At 52.1% G+C, this 20921-nt stretch overlaps 1 protein-coding gene across 1 annotated transcript in view; it reads left to right on the forward strand.

Annotated features, from left to right (window-relative positions):
• The window catches only part of LOC123849002 (epididymis-specific alpha-mannosidase), a 93827-nt gene that overhangs the window by 26124 nt on the left and 46782 nt on the right, over positions 1 to 20921 (forward strand). Inside the window, exons 17-20 of the mRNA XM_064581876.1 lie at positions 372 to 484; positions 1316 to 1436; positions 2890 to 2982; positions 20327 to 20464. Of these exons, the coding sequence (XP_064437946.1) occupies positions 372 to 484; positions 1316 to 1436; positions 2890 to 2982; positions 20327 to 20464 (465 nt within the window). The remainder of the gene's footprint in view (positions 1 to 371; positions 485 to 1315; positions 1437 to 2889; positions 2983 to 20326; positions 20465 to 20921) is intronic.

The raw sequence follows: 20921 nt of genomic DNA on the forward strand, positions 1-20921 counted from the left end.
ACAGCATACGGGGGCAGGGAAGGGGGGTCCTGCAGAGTGCTGGGCCATTTAAGGACAGGTCCAGTGAGGACCCGAGCAGCAGACAAGGGGAGGATGCAGACTTGCAGGCGCCCTCAGCATCGCCCCTGTGGGTGTGGCAGGAGGCCTCAGAGGCTGCCGGACCTGGGCCGGAATCCTCCCTCTGGTGCCCACCAGCTGTGTGTCTTTGGGCAAGTGACTGTACCTCTCTGAGCCTTGTTTCCTTGTCCATCAAGCGGGAACGGTGTCTGCTGCCTCCCAGGGAGGCTGAGGGTACAAAGTGAAGGGCAGGGGTCGAGTGCTGGGCCCAGACTAGACGGCTGGGGCTGATGGGGCTCCTTCTGTCCCTGAAGGCCACCGAGGGAAGGCCAAGGCGGACCTCCGCCGCGTCCTGCTGAGGCTCCAGCACCTGTATGAGGTGGGGGAGGACCCGGTCCTGTCGCAGCCCGTGCGTGTGGACCTGGAGGTAAGTGCCCTCAGACCCCCGGGACAGGCCTCCCGGCCGTGGCCTGAAGCCCCAGCAGGGAGGCAAACCGCAGTGTGATAATCCCCTCTGGCAAAGACCTCGGCAGAGAGATGCCTGCAGGCGCTCTCGCTCCCCTGGACTGGGCGCTGTGTGGGGGCGCGGGGCACCCCACCCGCCTCTCCCTGGGTTCTTGCCTCTTCTCCTTCTGGTCCCTCCCTGGGTCACTTTGTCCCGCTGCCGGCCTCGTAGCGTGCTGGCTGGTTCTCTGCGGCTCGTCCCCTGTGGTCACCAGCAGGCAGAGGCCTCACCAGCAGCTGGATCCGCAGAAGCGGGGAAGGCCGCAGCAGAGGGGTCTTGCCCCCAAGTGCTTTCTCCTTCTGTCGGTGCAGGGAAGCTTCTCCAGAACCGTCCCACCTCCCGGCCAGCCCGCCCTTCCTTTTCAGGCCAGAATGGGCCACCGGCCTCCCTGCCCGCACAGGAGGCTGGGTCCCTGCTTACTTGGCACAAGGGATGGATAGCGACTCCTGGCCTCGTCCCCGGGCCGCCCCCTGAGCCATACCGGGGAGAAGGGTCTGGATGTTGGAGGCAGCTCCTGAGCCTGCCTCCCCCGGGTATGCTCGTCCAGCGCACTACCTGGGGAACATGCTGGTGCTGGCCTCAGTGTCCTCATCTATAAAATGGGGACACAGTTCCCTCTGGGGATTTGCTGTAAGAATTCACGAGGAGGTGTGCTGTGCGGGGGGTGTGGGTGCCGCGCCTGCTCCTGCTTTGCCTCTGCTCTGATCTGGGGCCTCGGCGGTAGCTCACCCTCCCTGTGCTCCTGTCCCTCAGGTCGTGCTGCGGGGGCTGGGGTCCGTGGTGGCGGTGGAGGAGCGCTCGCTCACAGGGACCTGGGGTGTGAGCTCGCTGCACCGCTGGAGCTGGAGGACACAGGATCGTCCCCACCGCAGAGGTTTGGGAGCCCCTGGTTCAGGCCGAGCCTGGGAATCCCAGCCTGCCCCCCGTCTCACTCAGGAGCTGGCCAGACCTTGCTTAGATCCCAGCTCTGCCCCTTATGGCCTGTGTGACCTTCAGCAGGCCACTTTGCTTCTCTGATTCTGTATCGTCCTGAATCTACCACAGGTCAGTGTGTGTGTGCATGCCTGTGTGTTTCTGCAGACCACACCCCTGCCTCTGTCCTGGGTGAGTCCTGAACTGGCAAGCGTATCCCCGGGGGTTCTGACATCTGCCATGCTGTGCCTCACACTGCACACACCACCATCAGCTCCTGGGAACCACAGGCAGCTTCATGCCTCCCAGTCTTTCCCATGCTGTTCCCTCTGCCTGCATCACCCTTGTCCTCTTCCCTCTGGCCCACCCCTTCTCAAGCTTCTGCGGAGTCCAGGGCTGGGTCAGGTTCCTCCTCTGTTCTCCTCTCCCCCTATTTCCTCCTTCCCATGCATCTCCTCTGTCCACTGCACACAGCAGAATGCCATCTACATAGCTGGACACTGAGTCATTTGGGAATGGATGGTTGGATGTAATGATGAATGGATGGTTGGATGTAGTGTTGAAAAGATGGATGGATGGGTGGATGGATGGGTGGATGATGGATGGTTGGATGGATGGATGGATGGATGGATAGATGTATTGATGGATGAGTGGATGAATGGATGGATGGGTCTATGGAAGTATGGAGTGTTTGAATGGTTGAAAGGAAGGATGGTTTCATGGATGGACTAATGGATCATGGATGGTTGGGTGGATGGATGGATGGATTGATAGGTGATAGATGATGAATAGATAGATGGATTGGTAGGTACATGATGAATGATAGGTAGATGATAGATGAACAGATGAGTAGATGGATGGATGAATGGATGGGTAGATGTGTATATGTGTATTTCTCTCTGCAAGATAATGAATGGATGATGAATGAATGGGTAGATGGATGGGTGGATGGATGGATGAGTGGATGGATGGATGGATCAATGGAAGTAAGAGTGTTTGACTGAAAGGAAGGATGATGGATCAATGGACTAATTGATCATGGATGGATGGATGGGTGGGTGGGTGGATGAATGGATGAAGAGGTTTCCCTCTGAAGGTTGCAATTAGTGGAACCCAGTAATATAAAGAGCAGGCCCACCAGATGGCTTCAGTGAAAAAGCTCTAGGCATTCAGTGCTACACCCCATGGGAAAGGAGGCCATGTATGGCCGGGACCACCTATATATTATGCTCATGGGAGGGCCAAAATGCAAGGGGCCCAGGACAGTGGGGTCCTGGCAGGACGGGGGCAGCCAAGGACCTTCATCAAAGAGCCACAATAGAGTGTAGGGTGGTGCTGTGAATGAGGGGGATGCCAGGTGTAAATGCCCTGGGGAAATAGGTGGTTCTAAGGACAGTCCATCTATGCTCCCTTAGGCAGCTCCAGCTCTCACTCGACACCCCTGCAAGGCACCAAGGTCACCATCTACCCGAAGGAAATCCGGACGTTCTTCATCCACTTTCGTAGCAGTGAGCCCTTGGCCAACTCTGTGACCTCAGAGAGACCCCAGGGGCCCCAAGAAAAGGAACAGGACCCAGAACCTGGAAGAGCAGCATGGAGGGATGAGGGAAGACCAGCTACCTACCCAATAGGCTAATGCAGAAAATGTTCAGATTGGGGGTTTTGTTGTGCTTTAAATAAAAATTGCATTTCACAGACCCACATGTTCTCCTGGGGCACTAGAGCTGGCCTCTCCTATCCTCCTACCTGGGTGATGCCTGCATGCACACTCACACTCCTCCTGCCTGTGTGGAGTCATCAGGAAGCTCCCATAAGGCAGAGTGAAATACCCAGCGTGACAGCAAATGCACCTGCCATGCAGGCCCCGCCCCCTCTCTCCCAGGCCACCAGTGTGACGTGTGGGCCTACTGTGTGCCTAATGATCGGTTGTGGAGGGGGTTACACTGCGAGGACAGGGGGCCCTCAGAGCCCGTGGGTGGCATGGGGGTCTGGGGCCCATTCAGGAAGGCTGTGGAAAGGTTACCCCCAGGGCAGGAGCTGTGGGAAGAGCAGGCACCCTGAGGCCTGAGCCCTGACAGGCTGGGTGCTGAGAGCAGGGGCAGGATCTGCTGGGTATTTCTTTCTGCTCTCACTACAGGGCTCCTGGGTGGCCCACCGTGGGCTGTGTCAGAAACGGCCCAGGTGTCCAGTGTTGTGTGATGCTCTCCTAGGACAGGGACCTTGGATGGGAGCAGGAGCCTGAAGAGGATTCCTAGCACCTTCCACTGTATGGGCTCCAAGCCTCATAGGAATTTCATGGGTTAATTTAGGTCAGCACCATGAACGCTCATGACGCTTTCATTCATTCATTCATTCAGTAGGTGGCTCTCCCCTGGCACAGGGCTAACCTCCAGAGAGAGACCCATGGGGGAAAGAAATGTGGTCCTGGCTACCGTGAGGGAGGCCGGTCCTTGGCCCATTTCACAGATGAGGAAGCTAAGGCTTAGGGTGCCCCAGGGGGCTGTGAAATCACTCCTCCCCTCCTCACCAGCCCCCGGATGCTCCTGAGGCTGAACGTTGGCCTCCAGAGCGGATGTAGCACATCTGATCCAGGTGCTCCCCAAGGTGGGTTCCATCACGTGGGCCACTGGGGCTTCTTTGTCTGGGTGCTTTTTGTTGGCATTTAGCCTGAGGACGGTTCTCATTCTGAACTTTTCAGGACAGTCAACACTGGGATGGGATCCTGCTGTCTTAGTGGCTTTAAGAAGCAGTAGGCAAAAAAGAGAGAGACAAGCCAAGAAAGAGATGCTGAACTCTAGAGAACGAACTGATGGTTACAGAGGGGTGGGAGATGGGGGATGGGGAAACAGGTGATGGGGATTAAGGAGTGTCCTTGTGATGAGCACCGAGTGTTGTATGGAAGAGAGGAGTCACTATATTGCAGATCTGAAACTAATATTATACTGTATGCTAACTATACTGGAATTAAAAAAATTTTTCAACTTTAAAAAAGAAGAAGAAGAAGTGGACAGAGCTTCTGGAAACTGGCACAGGAATGAGGAGAAAACCAGACATGGGAGCACCAAATTCTGTGGGTGAGCTCTACCCAAAACTCTGGCTTCACACGGCAGACACCAAATAGCCCAGTAGGTGTATAAAAACCACATTGAGATTCTAGCTGCTCCCCTCTGCAAGGGCAACATCTTATACTATCTGTTCAGAAGTTAAATGTTTGTAAAACAAAAGGCAATACCCTTGTGAGTAACATAATAGAATTTAGGCTGTCTACAGCATAGTACTCCCAACATTCAGGACAGAAACCAAAATTACTTGATATGAGAAGAAACACAATTCAAGAGAAAAGAGAGTCAGCTGGGACTTATCCCAAATGTTGGAACTTAGAGATAATAATTTCAAAGTAGATGGGGTGCCTGGTTGGTTCAGTTGGTAGAGCATTTGACTCTTGATCTCGGGGTCATGATGAGTTTGAGCCCCACACTGGGGGTAGTGGGTTTAATTAATTAAAAAAATCAATATTATTGAATAATAATTTTAAAGCAGCTCTTGTCACGATGCTTGAGAATGTAAAGAAAAATATGTCCAAGATAAATTTAGATAGATAATCTCAAAATACTAGATGAACTACATGGAAAATCTAAAACTAAAAATATAGTATCGGGGGGGTGCCTATGTGGTTCAGTCAGTTGAACTTCTGCCTTTGGCTCAAGTCATGATCCCAGGGTCCTGGGATCAAGGCCTGCATCAGGCTCCCTGTTTAGCGGGGAGCCTGCTGCTTCACCCTCTCTCTCTGACCCCCACCCCTGCTCATGCTCTCTCTCTCTCTCAAATGAATAAATAAAAAATCTTTAATAAAATAAAATAAAAATATAGTATCTGGGATTGAAAAAATTCACTAGATGTGCTAAAAAACAGTACACATTCTAGAAGAAATCCTCAGTGAACTTGATGAGAGATCAGTAGAATCTACCCAATCAGAAGAACAGAGGACAGAAGTTAAAATAATGTGAACCAGAGCTTCAAGGGTCTGTGGGATAATAGCAAAGTCTACAAGTGTTGGTGTTGTCACGGAAAGTGACAAGAGAGAATGTGGCAGAAAAATGTAAGGACGGCTGAAAATGTTCCCAATTCGGGAAGAGACATAGACAAAGAAAAATATCCTAAGGCACATGTCATAAGTTAAACTACTAAAAACCAGAGAAACACTTGAAAAGCAGCCAGAGAAAAAAGGTGCATTACAGACAAGGGAAGGACGGTGTGGCTATCACTGATTTCTCATTGGGGACAATGGAGCTCAGAAGACAGTGGAGTGACATCTGTGACCTGTTGGAAAAGCCTGTCACTGGAAAATGCTATCTTCCATGAAAATATTCTTCAATAGTGAAGATGAAATGAAGACATTTCAGATGAAGAAAAAAAACGCACAGCCAGCAGACCTGTGCTCTAAACCATGTGAAAGGCAGCCCTCCAGAGTGAAGATCAACGGGCAAGATGTAATCCTGAACCTCCTAGAAGGAATGAAGACCATTGGAAATGGCGAGTATGTGGGTAAATGTAAGAGACTTTTTTCTCCTGATTTCTTTAGAGGGTATATGATTATGCACAGAGAACTGATTACATTGTGTTGTGGGGTTTATAACATACATTAGATATAATACATATGATAACTATAGCAAAAAGGATAAAGGGAGGGACTAAATGTCCCCATCTGTTTGTGAGGTGCTTCCATTTATTTGAAGTGGCCCAAGATTGACTAAGTCCTCTGTGAAAAGCTCAGGATGTATTGTATAATCCTAGAGCAACCATTGAAAACTTAATGCAGAGACAGAACTGAAGAGCCCACAGAAAAATGATAATGGAATTCTAAAAAATTTCCAAGAACGAAATACTGATTTGTGCAACAATGTGGATGAATCTCATAGACCTGCTGAGCCCAAGAAGTCAAACACAAGAGTACACAGTGGGAGAGTCCACTCAAACAACCTTCTAGATCAGGCAAACGCATATGTTGGGTCTTCAGAAATGAGAAATGGTTGGCTCTATGAGGCAGGGGAGGACAATCGACTGGACAGGGGAGCAGGAGATCTTTCTGAGGTGATGGAATGCTTACACATTTGTCAAAACTCATCAGATTGAGTACTCAAGATCTGTTTGCTTTACTGTATGACATTTATACCCCAATTTAAAAAATTTTAATTTAAAATGTTTATATGAGGGACACCTGCATGGCTCAGTCAGTTAGCGTCTGTCTTCAGCTCAGGTCATGATCCTGGGGTCCTGGGATCAAGTCCCACATTGGGCTCCTTGTTCAGCAGGGAGCCTGCTTCTCCCTCTGCCTGCCACTCCCCCTGCTTGTGCTCTCTCTTTTTCTCACTCTCTCTCTCTCTCTAACAAATAAATAAAATCCTTAAAAAATAAAATAAAATGTTTATATGAGTCTCTGTATTATGATTTTGGCATTTAGATAGAAAGCCAACTGCGGACACGAACATGCTTGGAATACAGCTCTGCCACCATCCATAGCAGATCTCGTTCCCATGAACACAGAACACAAGGTAACTAAAAAGACACCACACCAAAATCCAGTGAGGCCTCTCTGAGAAATGCCTTCTGAAGAAAGATCATTGGAAGGAAGGGTTCAGTCATGAAAAGGCAGAGGAAAGAACTTCAGGCACAGGAGGCAGAGAAAGGAAGGATCCGGAGTCAGTGTCCGTGTTCCCTACTGCTGCGTAACCAACTGTCCCTTAAAACAACAATGTATTATTACCTACATGGTTCTGTGGACGGACAGGGCCATCTCGGAGACATACGACTTCAACTTCCTGAGCTGTGGTCTCCAACCTTCGCTTCTCTGAGGTTGGAAAGGAAGACACCACCATGATGCTTAATGAAGGGTGCAGCAGGAAAGGGATTGGTCTGACTCTGCAACTCATAAGCCACTGGCCCTGAGCTAGTCACTCCACCTCTGTGAGCCTCAACTGACCGCACCTCGTAGAGGATGATTGTGAGCATTAGTAAGATAATGCAGATTTTAGTCATCTCAGCTGGGATTATTTCTGTTACAAGGACCACCATCAATACTTATTGAGCACCTCTGGTGTGTCAAGAACCCCTCTGGAGCATTCTCGTCCACAGACGTGATGTCTGGATCTGTGATGATCCAGCCACACCCTGCCTCACTGTGACCAACTGGATGACTCTGGTCATACTGTAGCCCTGCTCTTGACCTAACACCTTCCTGTGCTGTAAAATTCGGACCACAACCCTGACCTTGTAGGTTCCTTGGGTACATCTACAAAGGTCTGAATGCTGTGGCCAGCTCACAGTGGGCATCAAATCAGTGACAGCTGCCATTCCCACTGGCCGTGCCCGGTTCCATGCCTTGTGGGCAATGCCCCTATTTCTTCTCAAGTTTCTGTGGAAACACCCCCATAGGGGCCACTGCATTGTACAGGTCCCCTGGAAGCCTCCTACCTCTATTCACTAGAACCCTTTAGAACAAAATCAACAGTGTGGACACCTGGTCCAACCAGCGTGGATACTTGGTCGACCATTTGGAATTAGCTAGCAGTATCTTGTTTGAATCCACTTGATGAGCCTAAGAGGGAAGCAAAACCTGGCTTACTGTGTGCACAGTTGATGGAGTCCCCTGGGAGTGAGATCACCTGCCATGGTTTCCCAGCTGGCAGGTGTCTGAAAACCCACCCAGATCTCATGATTCATCTTCTTGACAGAATCCACATGCAGGGACTTGGGGATCCCTAGAAGAGCAGGGTTCCTCAGAGATGACACAGGAGAAACTGTGGCTGGGGAGGTACAGTGACTTGCCCAAGATCACTGAGTCAATTACAGGAGACATAGAAAAAGAGCCAGGTACCTGAGCTTGGGTGAGCACCCACTGCTTTGAGCTTATGGGTGCGGAGGAGAGCAGACCCGTAGAGGAGAAATATGCCCGGCTTTTTTACCCCTAACACTGGAGACAGTACCTGTCTCTCAGGGACTATAAGTCAGGAGCATCTGATTTCACACCCACCACACCTTGAAAGCATCTTGTCAGTGAAGGCAAATCACCTTGAGGGTCTCCAGCTATGCTGCCCCTGGGATGAATCATAATGTGATTCAGTTGGTTTGTGTCACTGAGGCATTTGTTGAAACACAGGTACATCAGTAAAGCTTTCTGAAATGAATTTTCTACACATGCTTTAAAAATATGTGTTTTTCTTAATGCACTGTGGGAGGTAATAGGCCTGAATTTTGTAGATCTATGTTCTTCAATCAATAATGTATCTCCTGGGGGCACCTGGGTGGCTCAGTCAGTTAAGCAGCTGCCTTCGGCTCAGGTCATGATCCCAGGGTCCTGGGATTGAGCCCCACGTCAGGCTCCTTGCTCAGCCAGGAGCCTGCTTCTCCCCTGCCTGCCATTCCCCCTGCTTGTGCTTGCTTTCTATCTCTCTGTGTCAAATAAATAAAATCTTAAAAAAAATTAAAAAATTAAAAAAATTATAAAATAATGTATCTCCTGACAAAACCAAAAGACAATCTACAAAATGGGAGAAGATTTTTGAAGACGTCTTATCAGATAAAGGGTTAGTATCCAAAATATATGAAGAACTTATCAAACTCAACAGCCAAAGAACAAATAATCCAGTCAAGAAAGGGACAGAGGACATGAACAGACATTTTTTCCAAAGAAAATATCCAAATGGCCAACAGACACATGAAAAAATGCTCAACATCACTTGGCATCAGGGAAATACAAACCAAAACCACAATGAGATACCACCTCATACCAGTCAGAATGGCTAAAATGAACAAGTCAGGAAACGACAGATGTTGGCGAGTATGTGGAGAAAGGGGAACCCTCCTACACTGTTGGTGGGAATGCAAGCTGGTGCAACCACTCTGGAAAACAGTATGGAGGTTCCTCAAAAAGTTGAAAATAGAGCTACCATATGATCCAGTAATTGCACTACTGGGTATTTACACCAAAGATACAAATGTAGGGATCCAAAGGGGTACGTGCACCTCGATGTTTATAGCAGCAACATCCACAATAGCCAAACTGTGGAAAGAGCCAAGATGTCCATCAACAGATGAATGGATAAAGAAGATGTGGTATATATACAATGGAATATTATGCAGCCATCAAAAAATGAAATCTTAAGGAGTTATGCTAAGTGATATAAGTCAATCAGAGAAGACAATTATCATATGATTTCACTCATATGTGGAATTTAAGAAACAAAACAGAGGAGCATAGAGGAAGGGAGGGGAAAATAAAACAAGATGCTATTAGAGAGGGAAACAACCAATAAGAGACTCTTAACTCTAGGAAACAAACTGAGGGTTGCTGGAGGGGTGGATGGTGGGGGGATGGTGTAACTGGGGGATGGGCAGTAAGGAGGGCACAGGATGTAATGAGCACTGGGTGTTACATATAACAGATGAATCTCTGAACTCTACCTCTGAAACCAATAATACACTATATGTTAATTAATTGAATTTAAATAAAAATAAATACATAAAATTAGCAAATCACAGAGGAATATAATAATAATAATACTAATGATGATGATGATGATGTATCTCCTGGTCCCAGGATGGGGTGGGTGACCTGCAGGCACCAGTGTGACCTTAGGCAGCAAGAGCTACAAACACCTTCATCCTCCCGACACAACATTTTCATTTGGGGGGATTTACCCGAAGTAAATCATACGAAGAAGGAAGAATAAACTTGTATGCCTACAGGTACTCCCTGCAGAATTCACAGTTGTGACCAAACAGAACAACCCTGGAATCAACCCAGACGGGCAACCACAGGGATGTGGTTCTCAGCCACGTGTTCATTTGCTTCTGTTCATTTATGTGAACGTGTCCCATTTGGTACTTACAGACCACAGGGGAAAGGATGTGGCTGGCCAGGGGTGTTTCTTCTCAGAGAGAGACTCCCGCTCGCTCTTCCTCCTTGTCTGCCTACGAGAGCATCTGTGAGCACATCTGTGTGCAAATAAATGCATATCATTTGGGAAAGCATTGGGCTGCAAGTAAGAGAAAAATTGGCTAAATGCACTGCTGATAGCTGGAGCCTAATGAGACGGGGCTGTCAAAGGACCTTGAGCCCAAAATGTTAGAGCCTGCAGTCCAGAAGTAGCAGGGTGGCTCCATGACATCCTCAGGAGCCAAGCTCCTGCTGTCCTCCAGGACCGCCATGCTTGGCCCTGGACTAGAGCCCCTCCATTGTATCTGGTTCTCTGTCTCAGTAAACCAGTGGGGCTGGGCTGAGGGAAACACTGGGCTTCCTTCTCCCACTCCTTGGGGGCAACCCACGCTGGGGACGTGGAGGTTCTCCTTCCAAGGAAGACTGTCCCAAGCATCTGTGTAAGACAGCTCAGCATCTAAGGAAGTTGGAGATGAGATCCCAGAGGAGACGAGCCTGTGGGGTGGCAGAGAACACACCCACAGGAAGAGGAACGTGCCGGCTTTATGATCCCTGAGACGTGGGTCAGTATTTTTAGGTGTGGCTTTCTTGTTCATGACCAAGAGGTGGCAACAGCCCACCGAACCAGCACCACGTGAGAGCTTGGGCAGGGGCTGAAGACAAGAACCTTCTCCTGGCAAAGCTTGCCTTTCGTTTGGGGCTCTCTTTCCTGCCACCCCGTGCTCCTGCTTCATGGGACAAGCTGGGTCATCTGAGCTGCTTCCCGGGCCCCACCATACCCCGTGTTGGGGGGAGCTACTGCTGCTGGAGGTGTGGGTGGGCGGCTTCCTTCCAGCCAGAGCAGAAAACCCGTCCAGAGGCTGGTCTGTGGCAGAACAGCTGAGCCACAAGCTTCCGCCAATGAGGCAGCATTTCTGGGCCCCCTCTGGGAGGGGCCTTCGGAGTCTGGGGGCCGCTCCACAGCATCTGTCAGTAGGGAAAACCTGCAGCCCCACAGGAAGAATTTGGTCTTGGGGGAAGCACAGAGTTCTCTGGTGCTGAGCTGGGGGAGAAAGTTGGGGGCAGAGAGGGGTCCTTCCTGTTTGGTAGAAAACAGGGTCTGAATTGGCCCCTGCAGCTTCAAAGCCCTTTGGAAGACAGTGCCTCCTTCAGGCCTCACACCCCTGGGAGGCTGGGGTGGGGCTGGAGGGCAGGGGGAGAGCCACAGCCCTGCAGGGAGGCCACAGCAGACCCCGGGGCTGACTTTCACGTGGGCAGGGATGGTGCCTGTGTGAAGGCATGGCCCTCCGTCCCCCACTTTCCTCAGACAGTTGATTGGCTGGACCGTGTGAGCTCTGCCCAAACCTGCTGCTGTTTCCATGGGTTAGATGTTTGGTAAGGGAGAAATACGCTGAGATTCTGCAGAGTTCTTCTGCCCACGTTAAGTGGAGCTGCATCGGCGAAGACTCGGTGAGTTAGGTACCATTTAGGACGGTGGACAATCCCACCTCATCAGACAAAAGTAAGGAGCTGAACTCTGCAAACCTTTTCTAGAACAAGTGTTTCACTAAACGCTGCCTCCTTTAGCTTAGCCTCGAGTTCAACAGTCTGTGGGATTATGGCACACACATGTCCTCGTGGAGGAAAGCTCTCTGTCTTAGCAGGCGGACCTGGAGATAGAAATGACTTTCTGCAAGACACAGAATAGAGTGTGGGTCTGCCTTCCACTGTGAGGCTCAGGCTACATGAGCACCACCTGAGCTTTCCTGCAATGGTATAGCTCAGCGTCACAGCACCTGTGGGCTCTCTCTCGCCTTCGCTGGCACCCTGAGCCACACTCCCTCTCGCCTCGGGGTCCACTGTGCTCTTTTCCAGCTAGGGAGGAAGTACAGGTGACGGGGATGATGCTTTTGTGTTTCCTGGGTGCAGACGTCATCCTTCCTTTGTTCACCATCTGGGACTGTTGGTCCTACCGTTATATACACATATAACATAGAACATATGTAACAATATATAACATACCTATCTCCATCTCTCTTTCTAGAAAACCTTCATGCACAGCATACAAAAGTAATGAAAAAATGTTTGTGCATTCACCCCACCCCCAGGTTGAGACAGAATAATCTAGGACGTTAGGAACTCCCTGTGGCCCTCCCCCTGAAGCAGGATTTCATTGGGATCTCATCCACCTCACCTTCTAAGGCAACCACTATACTGAATTTTCTATCAACGATCCCATGGCTTTCTTTATTGTCAGTGTTTCTAGAGAATACATCGATCAGCTTGCCTGTTTTTACAATCTAAATGAGATAGAGCAGGTCTTGCTTTTGGCCACCTGACAGTTTTTGAAGACTTTTCTGTGATGGTGTGTATCCCTGAAGGTCCCTCATTTTCTCTGCCCTGTGGCATTACATCTTGTAAATACACCACACTCCCCTTATCTGGCTTAGTCTTGATGGGTATCTGGGTGGCTCCCAGTTTTTGGTGTTACCAGGCTTGGCCCTGTCTCCTGGTGCACACGCCAAGAATTTCATATGATCAGGAGCAGACTCACTGGCCCATAGAACATGAGCGAGTTCAACTTTTCCAGGTAGCTTCAAACTGTTTTGCAAAGTGGCCCACCAGCTCTGGAAAGCAGGAAACTGCAGGTGCCTCGCAGGGGGACAAGGCAGAGAGGAGCTGTCCGCGGTGCTTCCATAGGAGCTGGGGAAGGTGGCCATGTTGCTGGTCTCTGCCTTGCCCAGGAGAACAGTGGGACCTGGCAGTCAGGACACAGAGTTGTCCTCCTGGGCATCTGCGGGAACTTGGGGTGATCTGAGCCCCAGTGGCCACTTGTCAACTTGCAAGTTGTGGGGGTTACGTGCCAAGAAGCACAGAATGCCGAGTACAGTGCCTGGTCCATCGGACCCTCAAAAAACCCAGGCTCTAATTATTTCATTTCCCCGTGTATTCCTCATCTCTCAGCTCCTCTCTCTTTCTCCCTCCCTCTCAAAACCTCTATCTCCATGTGTGTGTTGGGCATGTTCCCACACATACAAGCAGGGTCCCACTTCTCACTGAAGAGCATGGTTCTTTTTTTTTTTTTTTAAAGATTTTATTAATTTATTTGACAGAGAGTGAGAGCGAGAGAGGGAACACAAACGGGGAGTGGGAGAGGGAGAAGCAGGCTTCCCGCTGAGCAGGGAGCCTGATGCGGGGCTTGATCCCAGGACCCTGGAACCATGACCTGAGCTGAAGGCAGCTGCTTAACGACTGAGCCACCCAGGCACTGCTGAAGAGCATGGTTCTTAACAGCCCTCCACTATAGTGTCCTACACACAAGCCATCATTTATGAAGCCCACCTCCTACTCTTGGACATCCAGGCTGTTTCCACTTGTTCTTAGTTATAAATAATGTGCGAACATTTCACCTTTGAAATGTATTGAAGACACAAACAACATCTTTAGGGAATCTTAAAAACCTCCAATCCTGCATTTGGACACCAGCGTCAATCGTGGACCCTAGTCCCTGGTGGCCATAACCAGCCTTGAGCCTTAGGCATTATTGACATTACAGTTAACCCCCCATCCCCATTCCCCTAGTCCCCAGGACCACTACAGACCGGGCCCCTGGACGGCTGGTGGAGGAGCCGTGAGCGCTAGGTCCCAGCAGCTTGGGAGGCCGGGACTTTGTGAGGATGATAGCCAAGCTGACTCCATCCCCACCGGAGAGAGACCTTTTCTGTGTCGTTCTACTGGCTTTTTTCATGGGAGGTTGGCAGGCCCCACAGTTTAGCATCACGTTCAAAGCTTATATTCCCCAAGCTGAGCAGATTTGATTGCAGCCAACACCATGGTTTATTCTTTATCTGATCATGCTTTCCTAGGCCATGGGAGCATGTTTGTGAGACTTCATTTATACCTAAGGATGCTTCTGAATTCCAGAGCATCACCTACCTTTCAAGCACAGGTGAGGTCATTCCAAAATTCTCCTTGGCAAGCCTGTCTGAATTCTGTGTCATCAACTCACGATCAGAAGATGTCTCCTCATTCTCCTGCGGAGGTGGATGTTAGCCCGCCTTGTGGGCTGGGCTGAGGGTCTGAGGAGTGTAGCTGCTTCACGTGTTATGTAAAGTGTAAAGCATGATATGGGGGGAGGCAGCATGGAGGGCAGTGGGAAGCCAGTGGGTGGAACAGCCAGTCAGGATGGGGTATGCTGGACCTGATGCAGTGAAGGCACCCATATCCACTTCTTTGCTGGTTCCACTGGGAATCCCAGCTGCCCCTGCCTGCTCCCGTCATCCCACACCAGGTTGGTGGGTACCCTCATATGCCACAGAGTGGCATCTGACGTGTGAGCCTCAGGGCCCACATGCTGGCTTCCTGCACAGCAGATAGGCAGTGGTGGATTCAGGCAGCCACATCGTTTTCTCTCCACTTCCCCCTGGACACCACCCAGCTGGTGTCTGGGCCATGCTCCCACGCTTGTGCATCAGCTTCCAGCTAAGGGCCTTCAGCTGCATTGGCTCATTTCCTAATCTGGAAAAATAGGAATCATTCCTGACTGCCAGGATTGCTTCAAGGATGCCAGGAGGCCAGGAAATGACAAGCACTATCTGGTGTCAGCGTTTACCAAAGTCTCCTTTGCAGCCTCATGGCACCAGCACTGCCTCTTCTGAGGCATCATGCTTCTCTGCTTCCTACAAGCACAGGAGATAGTTGTCACTTTTTGGGGGTTCCCAGCATCTAAACCCTCTTAGTCTGGAAATCCTCTGCCTTATGAATCTGAGCTCACCTCCCACTAGGAATGGAGTAGAAGGTGCTGGATACTGGATTCCCAGTCCCCCTTGCAGCTAGGGCGCAGGCATATGACTTGGGCCCTACCCATCCCATGCACCCACCTTGCACTTTGACTGGGAAGCCAGGGAAATGAGAAACTGGGGACAGGGGTGGAGGTGCCATATGGGGGACAGGGGAGAGTCCCCAGCAGTGGAGGCAGCCATGGCAAACACTGTGGATTGAGTGGTCCCTTCCCTTTCTGGCCTCAGAGATGCAAAGGTCTTGGACCACAGTTCCGGGGGCGTAAATGTGTTTTCAAAGGACCAGCCAATGTGGCAGCAGCCCCTCATGGACCCATAACGTGCTACGCCTGCGGGTCAGAATTTCAGGACCAGGGACAGCGGCTACCTTGGACCCATGGCGCCCTCTGGTGGACGTCATGAGGCAGAGCAGGACAAGACCAGAGCTCTTCCAGCTGGTCAGCCCCATCCCTGAAAAGGGAGGGGTCCAAGTAGGGAAAGGAGACAAGGGAAGGGGGAAGAAGGAGAGATGGGAGGATGGGAATGCCAAAGGTCCCAACCATAGGCAGGAACGGTCACTCCAAATGTTCCCAAGGGCTCACTTCCCCTGAGAACCTGGGTCGGGGAGGAGAGGGCTCAGATTTTGGTTTATGGAAACAATTGCTCACACTCAACTGTGGAATCACTCAGATTCAACTTTTATCAAGATTCTGCTGCGCTGGCCTCGTCCCTCCCTTTCCTCTTGGGCTCATTTTCCTTTCCGGAGAATTTAAATTACAACCACCCCCTTCTCTTCAGCATGCTTATTTCTTGCACAACCAGAGATCTATCATCATGCCAATTCCTTAGAATCATCCAGCAGAGCCCAGATCTAATTTTCCTGGCACTCTGCAGCCACTCCCCCTCTTTTATCCCTTAGCCGTACCTGCGCCCCTGACGCAAACTTGTACGATTATGTGTGTAACCGTCTGTTCCTGCCACCAGCAAGGTGCTAAATGGTCTTGAATGAATGAGTTCATTCTCGTCTGGATCTCTTCAGCTCCTCCTGGTGGTGGTGGCATGGCTCAGCCCGGCACCGAGGTAGCCTCCAAAGTCCTCTCCTGCTTTCCACCTTGAGACCCAAAGGCCACGCTCCACAGAGGAGGCAGGGAGATCTTATACCCCCGCTGCCCCATCTCCAACCTCATCCCCGCCCTCACCCCTCGCTCTTTGCTCCAACCACACTGGCCTCCTCACTGCTCCAGAACACACCAAGCTCATTTCACTCCCGGGCTTACACCTGCCCTGCCTGGGACTCCCTTCCTTGCATCCTTCTTATTATTGAGGACCCAGCTGGAAGGTCACCTCCTCCAAGAGGCCTTCGATGACCACCCTCCCTCTGGAGCTGCCCGTCTCTGGATCCTCCTCCTCATTTCATGCTCTTCCATGAATTTGTCCCATTGGAAACCATCTGATTGGTCAACTCCCTTATCACCTCTCTCTAGGACAGGGGCCTTGTCTGTGCGGCTTGCTGCAATTTCCCCAGGGCCTGGAACATGGCCTGACCTACATGGGGAGCACTCTCAAGTGAATGAGTGAACAAATGAACGGAGAAGGAAATGCATGATGAACAGAGATGCTCTCTAAATATAGTCCTTACCGTACTGACCCCCATGCCTGTTTCCCACCGCTCCCATCAGCAGCATGAACACGTGACATCCAGGGCACATCTCGGTGAGCACAAGGCGGTGAAGAGCCAACTCTGCTTCCAGGCTTATGTGGCAGAACGCTCTGCTCTTCACAGCTGTGGGCTGCTGGGCCAGTGCTGAGCCTTTCCGTAAAATGGGATAGTCATGGCACCCACCTCAGAGGATCAAGGAGAGGATGAACATGTGTTAGCGTGTGAAGCATGCATAGAAGCATGTGGAATGGACGAGGGCAATGGCAAGTACTGTGTAACGGACCCTGTGTATGATTCTCTCCAGCAGATGTGCTGGTCACCATTGCCCCCAGGATGCCAGGGCCCCCTCCTGCCACTCACAGACCCCGCCATCCTGGGTAAAACCCTCGGCTTCTAAATCTGCAAAACGAGACTGATGCTACCTGCCGTCTTCCTGCTATGTGGACAGACCACCAGGTTCAGTGCCAAGAACCCTGGGTTCAGGTGCCAGCTCTACCACATGCTGGCCAAGTAAGCTTTCTCTCTGGCCTCCATCCTCGTCTCTAACAGGAGGATAGCCGAGGAGGTCACTGCACTGTCATCCAATCGGAGCTAATGTATTAGCTTTAGGGGTGATCTACTTTCCCCGCACGCAATCTGCCACACAGTAGGTGTGTCCTAAGTGGTGGCCGTTACTAAACCTGCCTTTGCAGTTCTTGCGTGGCTGCAGCTCTAAGTTACATGCTTATTTCACAAGACAGGTCCCGGGTGAACGTCGGGTGGAATGCCCCCGAACTGTAACTGAAGAGGGATGGGGTCTTTCAAGGTCCTGTCTAGGCAGGGTGGGTGCCGTGTTCGATGACCTCTTTATTCCATGTGGCAGTACTAAGAGTCACTCCCGTGAGTCCTCTGGGCCCGGGTTGTATGAAGCAGCCACCCAACTTCTCCTAGGTCATCGGGATCCGACGCCTGTCCTCAGTGCCCCTTCTGTACCAAACCCAGCAGCCAGGACACAGTCATGCACACCGGGAGAACGCCATGCACCCATCCACAAGCCCTGGGACACCACCGATCAGCGGCGAACCCCCAGAAGCTGGAAGAGGCCCCCAACAGATTCTGCTCACAGCCTCCCATGGAACCAAGCCCGCTGACACCTCGATCTTGGGCTTCTGGCCCCAGAAGTGTGAGACAATCATTCCCTGTTGTTGAAGCGCCCAGTGTGAGGTCCTCTGTCGGGGCAGCCCTAGCAAACTGATACCATGATCCGATGTCTTAGATTGCTCCGTGTAATTGCTCACAGCACCTGATTTCATCCTGCAAAGCACCCCAGTGTGTAGGATAGGAACAGGACACCCTAGCCCCTGTGAATGGGAGCGGCCCCTCCTAACCCCATGCTGGTTCCCCAACCGGGGCATGTGGCATGGAGGTGGCAGCCCGGTCACCCCTGGTTGTGGCCCATGCTCTTGCTGGAGGAAAGCACCCACTTTCAGGGTGTGGCCTTGAACCTGGAGAAGACTGAAAGGCAATCTGCCCCTTCTTTGCTGTTTGACCATAGGCAGGTCACTTAACCTCTCTGAGCCTCAGTAAAGTGCAACAACAAGAGCACCTCTTTTGTAGGATGTTCTGGGGATGAAGGCAGTTAATACGGGGAAAGCCCTGACAGAGAGCCCACCCTACCACATGCTCCTCGGCAGAGCTGCTCCTGTCAGATGCCTCAGGGCCCCTCGCCTGCAATGAATGACCCACTGGGAGGGAAATGGGGTTGGAGAACCACTGGGGTCGAGGGTGTGCGACCAATGTGCTTACACAGGGCCCCGTGCTCAGAAGGGGCCCGAGCTTGGGGTTGCCTGCTCTGTGATCATAGGCATGAAATTCCTCATCGTCTTCTCGTTGAATTTGTGTTTTGTAAGCGAATCCAATGAACAACTGAGCATGTGCGGGGGGCTTGGAACTTCAGCTCAAGTGTGGTCCCAACACAGGTCCTCAGCTGTCTGCTCCCCTGATCCTGGCACCCAGGACCCCACCCTTCCCGCTCCTCTTTGTCCTTTGCCCCGGTGTCCCTGGCAGGACCCAGAAAGTGGGACAGAAGCAGGGAGAAGTGGGTTGGATGCATGGGCCCCTGGGTGTCTTAGGGTGGGGTGGGTTGTGGTCACCCACCCAGGGCCAGCGACCCCCAGCAGGCAGCTCAGCCAGGCGGTGCAGGTACCCAGCTGCCTCAGCCTCGAGGCCCCGATAGCCTGTGTATGGCCTTTCCGCAGTGCGGTGGGCCGGTGGGCCTGCAGGAAGGGGAGGTGGCTGGCAACTTCCCCAGTCAAGCCAGGGCACATCAGCCTGTTGGCTGGTGGGAGGGCCCAGACGCCTCCAGGAGCCCATGAGTCTGCACTCCCTGAGCTGTAGGGATCTGGCTGCACCCTGCCTGTCCTCCTGGACCCCAAGCTGCCTCCCTTCTCAGGGTGGGGTCAGCTAACCCTTCACTCCCCTGCAGGGAAGGCTTTCACTGGGATGGCTCGGCCATCTTCCCGGAGCCTCCCCCGCATAGGAAATACCTGGACATGATTGAGCCTGTCAGTGAGAAAAACATCAGATACTGGGCGCCTGGGTGGCTCAGTTGGTTAAGCGACTGCCTTCGGCTCAGGTCATGATCCTGGAGTCCCGGGATCGAGTCCCGAATCGGGCTCCCTGCTCGGCAGGGAGTCTGCTTCTCCCTCTGACCCTCCTCCCTCTCACGCTCTCTGTCTCTCATTCTCTCTGTCTCAAATAAATAAATAAAATCTTTAAAAAAAAAAAAGAGAAAAACATCAGATACTATGTCAGTCTCCTTGTGGACAATGTGAAGGAGCGGGCCGCCTTGGTTCCGGACACCGCATCTCCTCTGGCCTTGGGTAAGGCGGGGTCCCAGGCCCCAGTGTCCCCAACACAGCCCTGCACTCTTGTCCAGTCTCAGCCAAGCAGGCTCTTCCAGGGGCCGGGCCAGGCTGCCATCGTCAGCCCCGGGCCAGTGCCTCTTCCCTGCACACCACACAGCCTCACCCCTTCCTCCAGCTCCTCCCACCTCCCAGGACTCCCCCAGCCTCTCCCACCTGAAATACAGCCCCTGGCCCATGCCAGCCCCCAGCTCCACTCAGCTCCTCCCTCCTCCTCTTCCTATCTCCGTGTTGGGGTGTGAGGCCGGGACCGGAATCCTGGCCCCCTGCTCCGTCGCTGTGTGCCTTAGCCCCTCTGGTCTCAGTTTCCTCATCTCTAAAGTGGGGATCATGACAGGCCCTGCCTCAGAGGCTTGATCTGAGACTGACAGGAGGCATGCCCCGTGACGGTGTCAGACACGGGACGTCCTCCTCCTCCTCACCATCACGTGCAGATGGCACTTGGAGCAGTAGGTGCTTCAGGCTGTCTCCCTGTGGGGCGCACGTGGGCAGGAGCCGGATCGCCTGATCGGGGGCACATAGTGTGCCGAGCTCCCGGTGCCAGCAGGAGGAGCGTGGCCCCAGTCCTTGTCCTGGCTCTGTGTGTCTGCCCTGCAGAGACTGCCCAGAATCGCCCAGGCCCCCAGCAGCAAGAAGCCGTGACCCTGCCCCCAAGTCTTCACCTGCAGATCCTGAGCATCCCAGGCTGGAACTACAGCTCCAACCACACAGAGCACCTGCAGAGCCTCCAGAAAGGTGGGGCAGGTGTCCAAGGGAACCAGACTCACGGCTCCCTCCCCATGTCAACCTGGCCCCGCGCCCATCACCACACAAAGTGGGCTCCTCTCAGTGTTGTCCTGCTTCCGCATGGTCACCTGATCCCCTTCTCTGCCCAGTGGGGAGACCCAGGCCCACAGAGAGGCTCTGGGGGGCCAGGGTCACTCAGCAAGCAGGGTACACGGTGGGCATGGACCCCAGCCCAGGACCTGCCCACACCCATTCTCTGATGGATCCCTGCTAACCCCACCACCAAACCCCAGTCATCGTCCACCTTCTGCCAGACCCTCAGCCTGCAGTGCAGTCCTGCCTCCTCAGGGACTCCTCCTGGAGCCCTGAGCAGCCAGTCCCACTCGTCCTCTGAACCCAAGAATCCTGACTGTCCAGAGCTTCCATTCATTCACTGAACAAATGTCTCTTGTGCCAGGCACTGGGG

Source organism: Mirounga angustirostris, unplaced genomic scaffold (genome assembly GCF_029215605.1).
Source record: "Mirounga angustirostris isolate CCGP_5_RB_7025 unplaced genomic scaffold, mMirAng1.0.hap1 SCAF_2, whole genome shotgun sequence".
Lineage (NCBI taxonomy): Eukaryota > Metazoa > Chordata > Mammalia > Carnivora > Phocidae > Mirounga > Mirounga angustirostris.